This window comes from Penicillium vulpinum (assembly GCF_028829585.1).
Source record: "Penicillium vulpinum strain IBT 29486 chromosome Unknown utg000004l_segment0_segment0, whole genome shotgun sequence".
Taxonomy (NCBI): Eukaryota; Fungi; Ascomycota; class Eurotiomycetes; order Eurotiales; family Aspergillaceae; genus Penicillium; species Penicillium vulpinum.
In genome coordinates, this window is record NW_026643244.1 from 3312218 (window position 1) to 3330936 (window position 18719).

General features: G+C 47.4%; 6 protein-coding genes across 6 annotated transcripts; 5 read left to right on the top strand and 1 right to left on the bottom strand.

The window, feature by feature from the left end:
• Window positions 1-103: 103 nt before the first annotated feature.
• On the top strand, window positions 104-1332 carry N7479_009732 (uncharacterized protein; the record flags this gene model as incomplete). The annotated part of the gene is made up of 2 exons (XM_057257425.1): window positions 104-486; window positions 543-1332. The coding sequence occupies 2 exons, from the start codon at window positions 104-106 to the stop codon at window positions 1330-1332; spliced, it is 1173 nt and encodes a 390-aa protein (XP_057104883.1).
• A 3005-nt stretch (window positions 1333-4337) lies between these two features.
• N7479_009733 (uncharacterized protein) lies at window positions 4338-5606 on the top strand (the record flags this gene model as incomplete). The annotated part of the gene is made up of 4 exons (XM_057257426.1): window positions 4338-4610; window positions 4665-4779; window positions 4864-4990; window positions 5054-5606. The coding sequence occupies 4 exons, from the start codon at window positions 4338-4340 to the stop codon at window positions 5604-5606; spliced, it is 1068 nt and encodes a 355-aa protein (XP_057104884.1).
• A 2037-nt stretch (window positions 5607-7643) lies between these two features.
• N7479_009734 (uncharacterized protein) lies at window positions 7644-8945 on the bottom strand (the record flags this gene model as incomplete). Its single annotated transcript, XM_057257427.1, has 4 exons — window positions 7644-7990; window positions 8058-8255; window positions 8310-8463; window positions 8520-8945. The coding sequence occupies 4 exons, from the start codon at window positions 8943-8945 to the stop codon at window positions 7644-7646; spliced, it is 1125 nt and encodes a 374-aa protein (XP_057104885.1).
• A 1229-nt stretch (window positions 8946-10174) lies between these two features.
• On the top strand, window positions 10175-11938 carry N7479_009735 (FAD-binding oxidoreductase; the record flags this gene model as incomplete). Its single annotated transcript, XM_057257428.1, has 3 exons — window positions 10175-10384; window positions 10465-10947; window positions 11006-11938. 3 exons carry the CDS (start codon window positions 10175-10177, stop codon window positions 11936-11938), a joined length of 1626 nt encoding a protein of 541 aa, XP_057104886.1.
• Window positions 11939-13073: 1135 nt separating this feature from the next.
• Window positions 13074-15088, top strand: N7479_009736 (Alpha/beta hydrolase fold-3; the record flags this gene model as incomplete). The annotated part of the gene is made up of 2 exons (XM_057257429.1): window positions 13074-13231; window positions 14224-15088. 2 exons carry the CDS (start codon window positions 13074-13076, stop codon window positions 15086-15088), a joined length of 1023 nt encoding a protein of 340 aa, XP_057104887.1.
• A 2578-nt stretch (window positions 15089-17666) lies between these two features.
• Window positions 17667-18350, top strand: N7479_009737 (class I SAM-dependent DNA methyltransferase; the record flags this gene model as incomplete). Its single annotated transcript, XM_057257430.1, has 1 exon — window positions 17667-18350. One exon carries the CDS (start codon window positions 17667-17669, stop codon window positions 18348-18350), a length of 684 nt encoding a protein of 227 aa, XP_057104888.1.
• Window positions 18351-18719: the final 369 nt, after the last annotated feature.

The following is an 18719-nucleotide window of genomic DNA, read 5'->3' on the forward strand; positions in this document are numbered from 1 at the left end:
AGCTTCCTGGTCTCCTCTGGAGCTTGGACTCTCTTGAAACCTCTCATATCCTACCTCTGAACTCACTCTCAGTTTATCCTTGTGAAGCGGAAATACGCCCAATATGTCGTCGTCGCACCCCGATGCCGCGTTCGCAACGAATTCCCCTACCACTACCCTCGAAGTTTTAGCTAGAGATCTCTCTACGTCTCTCTTTCGTGCCACACATCACGGACTGTATGACAAGGTTGCGGTCCTGGCCCTACATTGGGAAAACGATGATATAGGCGTGGAAGCTATGGAAAGTGAACTGCTTAACCTGTTTAAAAGGGTTTATAGATTCAACGTCCAAACTTATGTGATTCCACTGGTTACTACACAGTTTGGCTTTACGGTCTTTCTCAACGGGTGGCTCGAAGATAATCAGGGAGAACGAGTACTGCGCATCATAATATACTCCGGCCATGCACGTGCAGGGGGAACAAGGGACACCGATTGGTTTTTAGCGTGAGTTCGACAGCGGTTTTTCAATTTTGATATGTTTACTAACAAACTGACTATAGGGGCCGAACTGACCGTTATGGCAATCTGCGCGGACCCATTTTGAATTGGTGGTTGGTCCGAGGCACGGTGAACACCTATCCCGGAGAAACGTGCTACATTTTCGATTGCTGCTCCGGTGGATCTGTAGTACTTGGAGACCACGGTGGGGGTGAGCTTATCGCTTCTTGTGGGTGGGAGGGCTTTGCTACCGCGGAACACGCCTGGTCCTTGACACAAGTCTTGCTTGAAACCCTCCATGATCTGAATGGCAGTCCTGCGACTCTCGCGCAGGTGTTTGCAAGAGTTTTCCGTCGTGGGCACCAAAATCAACTTGGAGCAAGCCCCGTGTATGTTCCACATGAGAGTCGGCCAAGTGTGACTTTGGCTCCCCTCGGTCCGGAGAGGGCAATCACCCGCCCTTCCACAGCACGGTCATATCCACAAGTCCTGCTCAGCGTGAAGGTCCGGGCTACTATGCCCCATGATACTACTGTGTGGCAGGCGTGGTTGCAATCTCACATCCCTCCCGATGTCGTCGACGCCAATGTCACCGTTCAGGCAGCTTTTCAAGGATCGTGTCTGCTCTTGCTCACTCTGCCTACTGAACTCTGGATCATGTTACCCCGTAACAATGGAGCTTACACTTTTGTCGCGCATGTAAATTCCAACATCCTGACCTGCTCTCAGCAGCCGATAACGATGCCCATCCGACCCATGCAATCCATGCACCCAACCCTCCCTCCCGCAAGAGAAAACAGCCCTCCGCGCGGTGTCGCCCGGGATTCCTCCCCAGGAAAAAGGAACATTTGAGCCGGATGTGTCAATGACTCTATCTCACAATCCTCAAATCCACAATCCGCGATGATTGATCTTCTCGTTTCTTTTTACCTCGCCTCGAGATAGGTTCCTATTCTGAGCACGCATGTTTGTCCCTTCCTCTGACTGACTATCTTTGCTTTGATATTCATTCAAAATGCCTATTGATATCCGATCTCAAAACTTGCTTTCATCACATGAGCTTCATAGTAAAACAGACCTTTCTTCAGAAGACAAATCCTATTGCTTGCCTTCTATGGATGATACTCGAATTCAGCTACTTCGTGTTCCCCAGATTTCTTCCCTCTCGTTTGTCTTTTAAAACGGTTAAGTAGATATATAGAAGCTCACCAAGTTCATCGCACTATAACACCAGCAAAGAGGACAAGGCACAGTGAGAGCGAGTGCGTGCAGTAAGATCTTCTGCGAGGATGTAGCAATTCTGGCCGCTGGAACGGATGGATCAGGCGCTAAACGTAACTGTGGTCAGCATGCGAAGATAAATGTCAAAAGATGATAGCAGCGGGGATCATTGGCGGGCTAAAGAGTGAGGCAATTTGTCTGACAGCTGTCCCCGCATTCCTCTATCTCGAGCTGGGTGAGACGAGTGAGGGTGTATTTTCTGATGATTGTGAACTTACCTAGGGATGCTTCTGCGAAGAGCCAGGTAAGCCAGGTGAATGGTGGGGAAAATAGAGAAGAAGGTTTGAAAAGCCAAGAAGATGCTATTTATAGGTCAAAAAGAATTTTGCGGAGCATCTACAGGCTATAGAACGTATTTCAGGAAGAGGAAGACTAGTCGTGGGTTGACTTCAATATAATAAATGAAAACGGTGTTACGGCAAGGTCGAAAGTGAATAACCTGAATTGGGTTGTATGGGCCAGTGGGAGCCCAGGTGGGGTGGAGCGGGAATTTCTGACGGCCATCAAACTACTCTACTGTGTAGGAGAAGCATGGACAGGGCGGAGCGGGAATTTCTGACGGCCGTCAAACTCGGCCTGTAGCCGGGCCAATAACGAAATCCAAATCTTTGACTTTCTTGCCATCATTGGCGTAGTGGTTGCCTGCTAGTGGCTGCACGTCTCCTGTGTAGTACAAGCTGCCGTAATGTGAGAATGAAACCCCAGCCACTGATTCTGGAGATGTGTCATGGCAATAAGCACTTGGAGCTTCTGGGGTAGTTTCATCTCCCTACTCCACAAACCAGATGCAAGCTACCTTGGACATTTCGTAATATGCCTGCGCAAAGATGGGATGGCAATGATATGAGGGTGGGTGGAAATAAAATTACAGCCCAACACTCAATGATCGTACAGTGAGCGCCGCATTGCAAACTATTACAATCTAAATTGTAATAGTTTTACCACCAGTTCCATCTCTACACCACGTACCACAAATCAATTGCTACGTGTGAATGATGAGACAAATTTACAGCTTCAAACTACGGATCTCCAACTGTGGGGGATGTGTCCAAGGGATACGATCATGTACAACATGCGATTATTCTAGAAGATTTTCACGTTTAGTACCATTTTTCAATATCCCTCACGCCCTCTTCCATTCTATAGATTACCTGATATCTGTAGGGGCAAACCTGCGGAATTCCTCTTTTTAAATTGGGGGAAAGCCATTACGGAGAATCACTCAATTTCCATTGGTTGATCCCATGTGACTTTCTCTTTATATCGCATTTGCTCTCCCTCCGGTTTATCTTTATCTCTCCCTTCTCCCAGTTTCTGCTTAGGAAAATGCATCCTTTATTGCCTTTTCCTCCCAGGTCCTCATCAGTTTATGGCCCCTTATACATTCTTCTAAGCACATATCCCTTCGGATCTAAGAATTCAGGAGGGCAGGCCCCCGAGTCTCACTTATCCCAAGGCACCCCAGAAACACCTACTGTACCCGGAGGAGACCCTATATCAAGCTTACCTTTGTGTTGTTAGTTAAGCCCCGCGTCACCCATCCATATACACCTCAAAGCGAGCGCTACGACGTGCATCCCGGAGTTCGAATCCCCACGTTCCCCACGTTAACGAACCACGAACTCTTTGTCATCATTCAACAACGCGTCGCCGTTCGAGTGTCACCAACATCTTCCACCCCAACTAGCAATACGCCTATTGAATTGGGATTTGATTACCTGCAAGCCTGGTTTGGGGAAGAGTCAAAAGGTGATCTCGATCTAGTTCTTGAGCGACAATATCTAGCAAATCGAATATAAATTAAGAAACACAAAAGCATGCAACAGTGAGGATTTGCTCCTACTAACCCACCCAACCGCAAAATCACCAGCGTGTGACAGCCAGCCTATAGCTTATCTGCGGACAATGATTATGTGGGTGTCGCTAATGGTGAGCGCAGCCGTAGCGTCGCGCGACCGGGGTTAAGCTGAGTGAGCACGCACATATCAGGTGGTGACAAGAATGATGACACCCAGGTGCGAATCATGAGGACCGGCACGACTACCACACAAGCCTCCCAGGTCAGGTTGACTATATTTGTAATTTCTTATCAGGCTAATTTGACCAATTAATTTGGTCCGGGCGGGGTTTACTGCCTTAAACCAGTACTGCATATCCGTGGCAGTAAGAAAGGGTCAAGCATTAGGAGGTCAGCCACCTCCTGAGATCTCGGGTGCCGGCGGGACTTGGTTCAACATATGTATTCCAAAGTAGACATAGTCCAATGAATCTCTTTCAAATACCCCGTACGTTCACTCCATAGCGAGTAATCCTTGAAAAATGTCTCACACTAGTGGGGAAGATCGAGAACAATGATTGCTTGTTGGCGCCGGAATCGGTTAACTTCACCATTTCTAGAGCATTTGATATATCGATTTTCCGTATCAGGGACTGACCCTCCGCCTCAGACGTGCTAGTCCTGTACAGTAAGCCGCCACTCAAAGTCAGTGGCATCCTTATGTATTTGAACTCACCCGTTGGGCATTCTGAAAATTTGGCTGTCTTTTTCTGCAAAAGCTCTATAGCGAGATCAGATCATGGCTGTAATGAGATTCATTATCTTGGCACAATCTCTGCTCTGGTCTCTAGCCTTTGCTGATGCGTCGAACCTAAACCCCAAAGGTGAGGGCTGTGTCGACCCAAGTGGCTATCTCCAATGTTACGAGAACAATGTGAACACGCTTGCAACATGCATGACTGATGCGAAGGATACTTGCGAGGGGGATGTGTACTCAACATGTGTACTGGCCTGCGGAAATGCTCAGTTGGCTGCCAATATTGGCTGTTGGTTGAGCAGTTGCTGGAATGAGGTCTGATGCACCCCTTTTCTCTCACATTTCCTCTCTAATATGAGTTGACTGCAGGTCTATTCATGCGCATACCAAGAGACGGCCCTCCAATACCTCACTGGTGCAGATCGGAACCAAGGCTCCCAAATCCCTTACTATCCTGCACCGGATAATGCGCCTGGTGGATGCGGTAAGAAAGAATAACACTGGCGGCAGATGCAGTTGACTTGGATTCTCCTACTAACGAATTGGTTGAATGCAGTCTGTAATTTAGGCTATCTTTGGGGCAACTTCACCGAAACCTATGCCCTCAATGCGCCTTGCCAGAAATATGCCTCCGATGGTTCTGTTTCCGAGACGGCTAGCTGCCAGTGCTGCTGGGATTCATCCTTCTTGTCTGAGTAAGTCATAGACGTTGGGAATTATGTCCAGACATACAGATTGATTGAACGACTCATTCTCAGGTTTATCGAATGGTGTCCCAACAACGATCTCTCCATTATTGATATCGACCTAATGGTCCAAACCTTCCAGCTTGGCTATAACGAGTCGGCTTCTGATCAGTGCTCTATTCTTTCTGATCCTAGCGAATGCGTCGCCTCTTTCTCCTTGGACACTGGCGCGTCTACGTGGTACAATCCAGGCCAACTTCCCTCGGGCTTTCCTAGAACAGCACCTCTCTCAGATACTACTGATGCCGGAAGCCTTACCATACCTCCAGATCCGTATACATTCTCGATCTTCCCAAGCTATGTCACCGTCATCACCCCAGCTCCATACAACAAGAAAAATGTGAAGCCAACAAACTCGGGAACTGCTGCTGGAACCATTGCTGGAGCCACTGCTGGGACCGCTGCTGGGACCGCTGCTGGTACTGCTACGGAAAAGAGCACTTCTTCACCTAGTACGGGAGCTGCGAAGAACCTCGTATCGCCTGTTAGCGCCGATTTTGGTGTCTGGGGTCTAGCCATGTACACAATGGTCTGCGCTCTCCTTGGTGCAGCGTTGATTGCATAGAGAAGTTTAGGTATGTCCAATCCATCAACTTTTTGTTAGAAGCTGGTAGTTAGTTAACCAGGCTACTTCCTAAGATATCACATGAGCTGGATGCTGGCAATGGGGCTTCCTCTATGGATCCTATAGGGGACTCGCGATGGAGAAGCAGTGTCAGATATCTATAAAATAAGATGAACGGATAGGCAAAGGAAGAAAGAGTGGGAGAGGAAGAGAGTGAGAAGTTATCTATCATAGGATCTGTCACATGCTGCCTAGCCCCCTGTGCGGTATCTCAAGCATCCAACAACACCATCCATTTCCCATGTTATCTATTAAATCTCTCTTTCATATTACCTTGATTTTGCACATATTCAGTCGTTGCTTGAGCTTCCTGCCGTTTAACAGCCACATTAGCCCCATCATGACCATGGTAATAATTTGACTACATCTTGATGAGACAGCAGATCGGAGTAACATGTATCATTTTGATAGAAATTTACTACATACTTTTCATTGCAAGACTTGTATATTTATTTATATTTTACAGGTAGTTGTAGAGTGTTTGTTTGCTAATATCGCTGCCAAATATTTGAGGCCTCTATCTTTATCCCCAGTATAGTTAATAATGGTGGGCCAGATCCTATCTATTAAGATACCGGTTATTTATCTTCGCTATGGCCTTCTTAATCCTATGATATTAATATAATCTCAACAAGGTGCAGACTTGAGTTAGGTCACTAGTTCCAATTAGATATGTGATATCCTTGTCTAAAATATGTAGTGCTTAGGACGGTGGGGGATTGATGAACTAAGTAGGGAAGTGCGATCTCAACACATTAGCATAAGCTGGCCACTATCTAAGCGCTATTTATTTGTCAAGGCAATGCAATCTTTTCTTCAAGATTTTTTTCACTCAGATATCACCTCGAGTTCATTTGCCTGAGATCTTAGATATCTCTCACTTTCATTCTTAGAAACTATCCCTCATCTTTATATACCGTCTCTATCGTATCTTTTCTTCATCTGTCACATCCCGAAAGCAGAGAAATATCATCCAACAACCGCCATGGTCCCCCAGTAGGCCTAGTAAGTCATTGCTATCTCGAGGGGTTTGGTGAGCCCTTAGATACCGCTGATATTTATCTTTTTAGCGCATAGGAAGCCGAACGTATACTGGCTAGTTATCTTGGCCTTGGCACCGCGTTACGTGGAGCCAAAGCTCCGAGAGCTCGTTCCCGCCCCCACATGCGAAAACAACTGCGTATCGTGGTCTACCTCACTCAAGTGTGCTCGGGACGCAATGAGACGGGAGGATAGAGGGAAACCAGTGATACGTACGTGTTTAAGAAGAAGCTGCCTGGAAGCTAAGTCTACAATACCTGTGTGTTAGCCTGAACCTCAAGGCTGTCATGTCGCACTATATATATCGGAGCCTGGAATATCTGAGCGTAATGCTCAGATATAGTGGTCTTTTTGGCCTAGTGTGTAACTCGCCAGTCCAGGGGCATGTTATAACAAAGGCTCTCATGATCAAAGGGAACGGCAATGTTCCACTGCATCTACCTGAGGTGGATAGGAAGCCGAAACATTATGGAAGACGACTGTTAACTAGGTGGACTGACCGTGGAGTAGATATGCGATACCTACAGCTCACCGATTTGGCTAGTTCCCCAAGAACATCCTTTTTTTCTGAATTGATAAGGTTCGTTTGGAAAATTTATTCACTCTTTGATTGACGTTAGTGACTTAGCGCCGCATCAGACAGACAATAGGCTCAAAGCTTGAATAATCAGGAGAGGTTCATCTGGAATTGTCGGTTGGTATTTAAGGGCTGCACGGTGTTCCTCTTATTCTCTTATCAAAACCCACTGCTGCGTTTAAGATATTTCCCGCATTCCGCACCCCTGTTTATTTATCTACAGTTAGCGACAGCCTTCACTTTAAACGCATTATGTCAGTTGTGAGAATCAATTTCGTAGATTGAAATTTATCTCCCACTGTCACAATATGTTGTATTGTTTTGCAGCTCTATGAAGATTTCACTCAAAATAAATTTGGTTACGTAAAACGTGCCGTGTTGCCATAATCAGTCGGCCGATCCTCTACCGTCACAGCAACTCCATAATTAACCATTATGTTCCCCATGTTACCCGGAGGCGCCAATTTCTCCTGGCTGCTTGCCGGACTGGTAGAACGGTATGCACTCGTTGACTGGTACGACTCCTCCTTCCCCCTAAAGCTATTCAAAGCAATATCCCCCACCAACGCGCCCGAGCGGTGCGATGGCATACCACTGGCTCCACGGCCTCGTAAATTGTATGAGTCGTATGGGTAGGATGTCTTGGAGGGTGAGATAGCGGTTTTAACCACGCGATAGAGGCCGGGGCAGCAACCGATAATGACAGCTATGATAATGATAGTTAGTCAATGGATTCAATATGCAATTAGGCAAAGTGGGAAGTATAAACATACCAACTGATCCCTCGATGGTTCCCCATAGCGCTAGCCATGATGGAGCGGGGACACCGTTTTGAGTCTCGCCTAGCTGGACGACGCGGATGGTGGAAATGATGATGCAAACCCATCCGAAACAGAACAACCCGCCAATGCTCAACTTTTGTCGGGGGTTCATTTGCAGGTTCCAGATCAGACGAATGGGGAGGATCATGACTTGGCGAGGTATTAGATCACTGATATTTAAGGAACAAGGAGCACGATACGTACTTGCTAGATCAGTGAGTATGTCCACTGCATATGAGTAGTACAAGCTGATGACGGCCGCGCGATGATCGCGCTCGGTGTTGCATTGACCTGCAGTGAACCAGGCATGGAAACTCGAGCATGAGACCCAAGACGAGGCAATGCAACCGATAATAAACTGAGAAGCATCCCGTCAGTTATTTGAAGACGAGCACTCAGACTGGAAATCCATACCAAGACACAAGCTACCACAATAGCCCACCAGGCGATTATGTAGTTTTTCCCTACTAACAACCGTTTATACATCGCTAAGAGCGAGAATTTGACCATCCACAAGCAGACCCATAATGAAGATGTAGTGACGAAGAAGACAGTCTGTAATCGTAGTCCATCATCTGAAACGGTGGCCCAGGGGGCAATCTTTCCGGCGCTGAGTTGTGCTAGTTGATAGATGACGGGAGAAATGTAGATGTAGAGGATGCTGAGTTCCAAGAAGAATATGTAAGCCACAATCAACAGGTAGTCCTCAGCCTTGAGATCCTTGAAACTTCGAATGGAACCAACAAAACGGACGCCCACAACCAGCGTGGTGAGTATAGTTAAGGCGATTCCAGTAGCTTTGATGGTACTGCGACCAAAAGTGCCTGTGGGCTCTCCCATTCCTTCTCGTTGAGACTGGAATTTAGAGAAACACGCATTAGGAACCACGTGGGGCGACTGTCATCCATATAGTATCATTTTAACAAAATTTCCACAACCACATGGGAGCCATTATTATCTTGGATTTAAGATTCACAAACTGCAGCCACCATGCGCAATCATTCAGTGAACAGGGATTGTCAAACTTCCACGAGGGGCAATCTACCGATTTGTTTCGAATCCACTGCAAGAATTATCGAAGACACATGCCCCACTAGTTACAGACCAATGCTAGCCGAGATACATAGCACAGGTGGGGTGAATAGCCCCACACTTTACTCCCGGCTGTTCCAAGGTTGTGCCCAGAATTGCCATGGGTGCCCCAATAATAACACCCAAGCAACCATGGGATCCGACAACGGGCCGAGGTGCACGTCCATAGATAAAAGGGCCTTGGAAACCAAAACATCTTTGAGGCTCAAGGCATGTTCTAACATCAATTGTTATTCCAATGAATATAAAAATGCCCTTCAAAAGGGGAAATAAAATCCGGCAGATTTTGATGACTGCCGGTGAAAGGCTGGGTAAGATTGCGAATTGAGTTTGGGCGTCTTCTTGTCTCAAACTAAACCTGACACCTGCATAAGTCTCCGGCCTACGGAGTACCGGGCTCTGTGTGGCGTTCTGCATAGCGCGCTCATTTGGGAAATTCATTATATTTCCCCTTTTTTCGAGATTATGTTTGGCTTAAAATTTCAGGAAAAGAGAAAGTTTAGCCGATATGAATAGCCTTATCTAAGAATAATATGGGGGGGGGGGCGGCGAACAAGCGCCGACGCCGCCGAGTCTAGAAGGAAAACTCACAAGTCCATTGTTCTGAGCCACTGGCTGCTACTGGCTGCTACTGGCTAGCTTAGCCGTTCGGGTTGCGCCGCTTCGCTTAGATGTGGAAGCGAAATTGTTTACGCGATCGCGAATGCGAACACTTTGGAATGCCCAGTCAACAACACAATATGCTCGAATTATACGAATTACGGCCCCTTAATTACCAATCTAACGGTCTGCTCCAGGCACCATCCCCGGAACCTCATCGGACTAGAGCCTTTGATCAGCTAACCTCCGAGGAAAGTTAAAAGACAGTAGTTCTCCTCCTCCTGGATCTCTTTTCTCTTTTCCTCTCCAAGTCTTCACATTTGTCTAGATTTCGCCATTGTTTGCTCTGTCTTGGTTGCTTACATAGCTTTTGGATCATGCATCTTTCAACCCTCATTAGCGGGTTATCCGCGATTGGTGGGCTCACCGTGGCCCACGCCGCTGTGACCAACCCGGTTATTGAAGCCGATGACTTCAATGTCACCGCCGCATTGGGGGATCTTGGCGTGGATGTGTCAAGCATTCCCGCATTGGAGCCGTACACCGGCCTCGAGGCACGGTCAACCGACCTGGCCTGTGCAGCTGCTGTAAGTGAAGAAGAAAGAAATACTGCCATTAATAGCAAACCAAATATGCAATGAGCAATGGCTAATTTTACTTTTCTCAGTGCGCAAGTTTGAGCTTCGTATTTGGCTCCAAAGTCTCCGGTCAGGGGGCTGATGGGTACGACAACTTCACTAGCTCGTTCTGGTCCGTGCAGCAAGAAGAGGTCGAGCCCCGTTGTGTTTTCCGTCCTACCAAGAACACGGACGTCAGCACTGCAGTTTTGCTTGCCCGTTTGACCGGTTGTAAGTTTGCTGCTCGTAGTGGCGGTCATGCTGCCTTTACCGGTGCTTCTAGCGCCCCTGGCGGAATCAGCATCTGGTTCAAGGATATGAATGCCGTTACCCTTAATGCGGACAAGACGGTCGCTTCTATTGGTCCAGGAAACAACTGGCTCTCTACCTACTCTGCCCTCGAGCCCTACGGCTTGGCTGTTGTTGGAGGCCGTGCTTCTAGCATTGGTGTTGGTGGTTTCGTTCTGGGTGGTGGAATTTCCTACCACTCCAACCTCTACGGATGGTCTTGCGACAACGTTGAGAGTTTCGAGGTAAGATCATACACCTGATATGCCCTCCGCAAAATAGATACTAACCATTCCCGTATAGGTCGTTACCGCCAGTGGTCTGATTGTGACTGCGAGCGCAACTTCCTTCTCTGACCTGTACTGGGCTCTGCGTGGTGGCGGCAACAACTTCGGTCTTGTCACCAAGTACAATCTGTACACTATCCCCGCCCCACACATGTACGGTGGTGCCAGAACCTTCCTTCAGACCGCGTTCCCTGATGTTATCAATGCCTGGGTCAACGTAATCAACAATGCCACTGTTGATGGCAACGCCCAGCAATACGTCGCCTTCCTCCAGACCCAAGGAATGAGCCTTGCCTCCGCCGAGCTGACCTACCTGAAGAACGACTCCAACCCCGAGATCTACAAGCAGTACAGAAGCATTCCGGCCATTTCCGACACATCCAGCTCCAAGAGCCTTGTTGAGTACGTCAGGTACCTCGAGACCGAGAACCCCTACCACCTTCGCGAGGTCTACTGGCCCATCAGTGTGAACCTTGACGAGAAATTCGCCAACTGGGTCGTGAACCTCTGGTTCTCAATGATCCCCCAGATGGCCAATGTTACCGGTGGCCAGCCCGTGCTCATCTACCAGGGTATCACCGAGCCCATGTTGAACAACATGAACAACTACGGTGGCAACCCTCTCGGACTCGCTGGCTCCGCTGGTCCTGTCCACCTTTTGCACGTTGCCTTCTGGTGGAATAACTCCTCTGACGACAATACCGTCTACGCGTTTGTCAACAGCTTCTTGGAGAAGGTCCTTGCTGAGGCTAAGGTCGTCGGCGTCTACAACGAGTACATCTATATGAACTACGCCGGCATGTTCCAGGATGCTATCGCTGGATATGGTGCTGCCAACAAGGCTCAGTTGAAGAATATTGCCAAGAAGTACGACCCCAGAGAGATCTACCAGGTTCTTCAGCCTGGCTACTTCAAGCTTGAGGGTTCTCCCGTGACCCCCAATTTCTAGAAACACTTGGGTATAGAGATGTCATCTACCACTGTATTTAACTATATGTAAAAAATTTCTAGATGATACCTGATTCGCTATATAATCCAATACTTGTGCATCATACATCATTGCATCCATACATTACATGTACATAGTCTATATCTAAGTATCACTGCTTGGAGGAGGTTGTAGAAACGGTGGCCGGAGCGCATGAAACCACAGTTTAGTTGCGAACTATCCGTGGAAACCGAATAAAAGAAAATTGGAAGTGGTCAGAGCGTTAGAAACAATGGTTTCATAAATTCAAAACCATGGTTTTACTACATGATATTCATGGATACTTATCAGATTTCCATGGTTCCATATTCTAGCTATGTATCCCCTTCGACAATATGCCTCGCCATTCTCACATTCCATGATGTGCTCGGATATATGCTATCCAGAACTTTTTTTTATTATACTCACAGGCTATCTAACCAGTCTGGGCAAGGTACACATGGACACCTGGGCCTTTGTCGCGCCATTCCTATCACTTCGGCATCCCCTTCCTATCACCGATCACACTCTATTTTCAATACATTACTGGTGCTTGCGGTTACCACGGCACGGTGTATAGCAATGCTGCTAGGGCGCATCGCTTCAAACTGAGCGGTTTGTCTTGAAGGATCGAAGAAGGTCATCCGAAATTCCTTTCACTCGATGACTTCAGAAGACAGTAGTACAAATTTCCCGGGTTGGTCTCAATGATACGGCTGTTAATATTTCTTCCAATTCTTCATATGCCCAATCAATGGCTGAGTACAGTGCTAGACTTCCTCTAGTCTGATCCAAGCGTCGCTAGTTTGGACTGCATATAAAGTTGCCGCTTCGTAGAGAGTCGGCTACTTCAGACAGCAAATACAGCACCAAAGAATTTTCAAGCTTAGGGTAGGAATTTAGAACTGGTTCTTGGAAGCCGGACCCCGCCAAACCTTCCATCAAGGAGTCGTCGGTGTGCTCGACGTACCATTTCCTTGCGGATATCCCGTCGATCGAACCTTCCGTAAAATTGACGGACATATCTTCCGCCCACGAGTGAGGCAAGACAAGGGGGCAAATAAAAGAGAGGTCAACCAGGCTCTTAAACCAGTCAAGTATGGCGATGCGGACCGTCATGGGCAAGCATTACCGCGAGAATCGGGACACCCCGCTGATGAAAGCTCTATCTTGCAACGTTAGGGATTGCCAGTTTGTCGAGGAGAGTGGGGGAGTGGAGGGGCGTGGGGTTTTCCTTTTCCAAACCTACACGGACGTGGTGTCAAGCCTAGGGATGTGAGTGTAGGGGAGGTGATAAGTGTTTGGGAGGGGCATTTGCCAGTTTCCTGGGATTTAAATATCAAGGGGAGGAATCGGACGGGGAGTGGTCGACGGGAGTGGAGAGATTGGATGGGATCTGTTTAGTGAGCTGTTGGTTAGGGTTGCTATCCTATTATCTTTCTCATGCGGAGATATAGTATACACGCATACATACATGCATATTTGTACTGATACGAAGAGGATTCTCATGAGTAGCCAATGCCCTAAATAGCCCATAACCTTGGAAGCATGTGGGACGGAACGCAGTAGGTCCAGCACAGCCCACTTCGGCCCGCACGGTTCGGGCGGCTCTGCGGTGGGGATCTGGCTATCTCCAGGGCTGTAATTGTTGGCGTCCCAACATCTGGACTCGTCAACTTTGGGGCCAAAACTCACTCTGATCACATTATTTTGTAGTTTTCACGCATAGTATGGTCATTATGGAAATACAACATATTTATGACAGGGATATATCACCTTATACATATGTAAGATGCGAGGATTTTATTACTTTTCTTTTTCGAGAGGCTGAATCGAGACCGGTGGGTCGCCTAGTGTGGCTACCATAGGGTTCATAAAACAAAGAACTTGACAAGCCCAACATAGCGATTATCACTATGACAAACACGTACTAGTCACCCCTCGCTCCATCCCAACATATTCATCCATAAAAGCCCTCGCCAGACTGACCATGCTACGCCAACACCTTCATTATTCCTTTCACCACGATCCCTCCTCCTTCCTCGGCTCAATTGCTCCTCCTGCTCCACTTCCCATAACAATTATTGAGAATCCAGAAAAGGAAGAAATAGCGATGGAATCCCCCATCTCTCCTCTCCCAAAAGAGCGACTATCCCTCTCCCACCGCTTAAACTGTTTCCTCCAACTCTGGTTGCTCAAATCCCTGGCAATCGTCTACTTTCTCTACCTCCACCTTGTCAACTCCCTTCAACCGGGCACCCAACCAGCCCTCACCAAGCGCTACGCCTGCCGCCAACTCTAGAAACCCGCATATTCTACCCGCGCTCCTACAACCCCGCCCAGCGCCAACTGCTGCCACTTTATCTGAACATCCACGGCGGCGGCTTTGTGTTATGCGATGCCACTATCGACGACTCATTCTGCAGCGCCTGGGCTAACCGTACGGCAATGCTAGTTGTCAGCCTCAACTACCGCAAGGCGCCGCTCCACCCCTTCCCAACAGCCACTTTTGACGTTGCTGAGGTAGCCAAATGCGTGCTAGCAGATGGCTCACTCCCAATTGATCACTCGCGCATCGCTATTGGCGGTTTTAGTGCAGGTGGCAACCTCGCGCTTTCTGCCTCGCAATTCCCCGGTCTGAGAGGCCTGATTAAAGCAGCTGTAATATACTACCCAATCGTGGATTTTGGCCATCCACCAAATGAGAAGCTGGATTCTAGACCGTACAAAGATGGTCCGAAGGATACACTAGAAAAGACCTCCTGGTGGCTGGACGGGGGGTATGTGAGTGTAGGGCAGAATCGGAGGGATCCGCTACTCAGTCCAGTTTATGCAGCCAAGGAGGAGCTGCCGCCATTGATTTATATGATTGGGGCGCAGTGGGATATGCTCCGGTTGGAGACACAGCAGATGATTCATGGCTTGGCTGGGTTAGGGGATAAAGTCGGAGTTGAGCAGGAGGAGGACTTTGAGGTGGGCAGGTATAAGTGGACATTAGCGAGAGGGTGTCCGCATGGATTTACCCATGCTTCGCCGGGACGGAAGAAGGGGGGTAATAGCAGGAGGAAGAAGAAGGAAGTTGCGCAGGGGATTAATGAGGAGTGGTTAAAAAAGTCCGAGGTTCTTTCTTAGCTTTGTACCGTACCTACCCAAGTTTTTGAAGAACTTTGCCTTATGGGCTTTGTTGGTTTGAATAAATAGAGTTGTGTGTTTAAGTAGGGAGTTAGTAAGATGTATGAGGTCCATATTGTGGACCCATGAACATTAGGGCTTAATATATAACTACCCCCGCAATGACCAACCCACGTTCTCTTTCCAAGTTGTCCTAATGATCTATGAGCTGGAAATGCATCCATGGATTTCCCATACCGCCGTTTTCTTTATGTATCACTTTAGTTACAGGCTTCACTTTCTACTGTTTGGTAAGCCGACAGGCAGACCTCATTATATAGCCAAGCCACATGCCCATGAGTCCTCCTTGTTCAACATGACCTTTTGGCCTAGCGCCCGGGCGGCCAAATGCTCTTATGTAATCTCTTAGAAGTGGTGGCGCTCCTAGCATTTAGACCTTGGCATTATAGAGACTTTCTTTCCTCTTCATGACTCTACAGAGTTTACTCTAGAGCCATATATATAGTAGAAGAGTAAAAGCATCGATTCTCAGGAGCTATAAACTATATTCCATTTCATGAGATCATAGTCGGTATTTGTTTGTGCTTAGATACCAGAGCTAGGCACAAGTCGATCCACATCAATAGTCGCATAGGTCGCACATCATTTCGACCCAGAGAAGTGCTTCGTAGCACGAATTGAATATCCGTAGCATCAGTTCCGGTGAGCTAGTCTTGGATTTGAACCACGACAGGAACAATTTTGAGGCGTTGTCAAACCGTTCCATGTAGTCGCCATAGCGAAAAATAATTTCGCTTTTGATGGACGGTTCTCATCAAGAATTTCATCTCATCAACAAAATCGTAGCTTGAATCGTCCAGGTCTGCGAACCCTCATTGTTGTCTATCGGTTCTTGAAAGCGTTAGAAGTACTATGGAGAATTTTCCTGGAGCATATCCCTAAAGAAACATTAGAGTTCATCCCGGTGACAGAACTGTCCAGTAGAGCCGTACCTTCAAATGCTGTCATATCCCTTCATACAAACCGGGAAAAATACGACGAATTGCTTGCAAAGGCTGCGGTATTAGCATAGATTCGCCTTTTCTTAGAGATTTGTATGGTGCCTTGTGGCGAGACAGCGTGTTATGGGCAAAAGGTTTGAGAAACTCGAGGTGTTGATCGGAGAAAAGAATTATTTGTAGAAAAACCACTCTAGTATTTAATTGATAGTCTGGAGTAGAAGGTACCAGGGTATGGTAATCTTTTGGACTCCTTTTGTAATGTGAAATGGATACTAACACCTCAGTTCATCATCTACATCACTTTCAAGCTTGAAAAGTACCTTCAGCTCAATACCTAGTCACATGTTCCTCCATATCGGCACTTAAATCGCATAGATTATTAGAAATCACTAACTCCTCACTCCATTCAGATTTGGAGGTAGCTGTTTAGCAGATATATAGCTACTTTCCTGAAATGGAAGGAGCCATCGAGCCTTGAAATCAAGGCCACCAAAGGAAAGGTCACATAGTTACACGTGATATGCACCTGTACAAATAGGGTCTACGCGTGATGTAGATTAGAATAATCACTGACCTTCAATGTTTCTTCACTGGTTACCGCGGCAAATTATATTGTCAGTTTCCCTTTAACCCGGGGTTCATGGATTCATTGCTATTGGATTGAACGGGATGCAGTGCCGACCTCACACCCTACTAGAAAATATGATCCAATGGCAATTAGGCAGTGATGCATTCTTGCACGCAAAGAGAACGGACAACAAAAAGAGGTTGATCACTTTCCAGCTAAGTGCTCCATTTCTCCGTCCTTAACTTTCGAATAGATTGAGACTAAGATGGAGCCAACCCTATCTAGGAAATAGATCGGCACTCTAACGGTAATCCGGTGGAGCCCCTCCATGCTAATCTAATCTTGATTGATGGGGGCATATCTGGATGAGAACAACCTTGGGAGTTGCATGGCTAGGCCAGATTCGATGATTGGCCAGTCATAAATACTCTCGGTATGAGTTGAGTGGCGGTGAATTGTGTTCCAGAGTGGAAACAAAGTTCATAAAACATTTGATTCACTCAATTGAGATTCTCTAGTCTTTACGTACAAATCAACACAGAGCCTCAAGTCAACCGCGATGACGACTGCTTCAATCCGGGACTTGTATTTCCAACCTACCGAGTGAACTGAATAAACCAGGGATATTGGCATTACCGCGCGAGCTAGGCAATTGTCTAGCGGGGTACATGTTTAGCGCAGGAACATACATCATTTCTAGGCCCAGGCTCAGTACATTTGAAACAATATTACGCCGACATCATCGATCGACGAAACATCACTCTTTTTGGGTCTATTCCTCAATAACCCCGCATCACGCAATTAATCTCGGTCTATGTCTAATCTATGACCACAATGAGATGCCTTGCAATTACTATAAGAAGGGCGTCGGCGCAGGGTTGGAAATATACCACTACCCAGTCGCTTCAAATCTATCGGACAACAAACCGTTCACAAGAAAGCGCAACAACCAACCTCCGAGACCATTTAGCAAAGCCCCTTCTTCAGCAATCAACCTCGATTCTCCACGATGTTGGCCCCAACACCAATCCCGGCCAAAGCCTCAAGCTCAGCTAACGAACTATACCTCAGCCGAGCCCGTGCCAGCGGCAGCACCGAAGATTGCATGGCTCTATACGAGAAATGGGCAGCCTCATATGACGATGAGGTTGGAGATAGTGCGCAAAACTACGTTGCACCCGTGCTAGTCGCCCAAGCCGCCATCGAATACGGGCTCTCAAACGGCGCCACAAACAGCGTGATCCTGGATGCCGGGTGCGGGACAGGGCTAGTGGGAGTGGCTCTTGCAATGGCTAAAGCTAAAGCTATCGATGGTATTGACCTATCTCCCGCCATGCTGTCTGTTGCAAGAAAGACTGGCATCTATCGAGATCTCACAGTGGCGGACATGAACCGACCGATTGCGAAGACGGATGGAACATACGATCTCGTGTCCTGCGTGGGAACTTTCACTCTTGGCCATGTTGGGCCGGACCCTGCGCTGCGAGAACTTGTCCGGGTCACCAAGAATAAGGGCATCGTTGTCTCAACGATTCTGCAGGAAATCTGGGTGCCCGGCGGGTTCAAAGCTGAGGTCGAGAAGTTGGTGACGGAAGGCCTAGTGAAGGTCGTCACCGAGGAACTTATAGATTATGTAAAGGGACATGGCGACAAGGCAGTGTTGCTCATTTTAGAGAAGATTGATCGATCCTGAACAAGACCCATGCCAATCGCGACGCAAAGCCCGTGCGACTCACAGCCCTTGCAACATAAATTGATTTGGTCTTCAACTCCCCCAATGCGACATACAAAGATGGAAATTCAACACCCAAACCCAATGCAACACTGTGGCAGGCCCCAGATGAACTTGAGTTTAGCTACGTGGAAGAAGCTTGTCATTCTTAGAGCTATATTAATTTAATAAATCCTACCAGACTAAATGAAATTATATTGTGATATTCAGGGGAATCCTCACTAGAATCCGGTCATAATCAACTAAATGGATCCGACTTCATGAATCTGCTATTGAAGCAGCAGGTCTGGAGTTCATTTTGAGCCTTGCTCCATAATGTACAGCATAAGG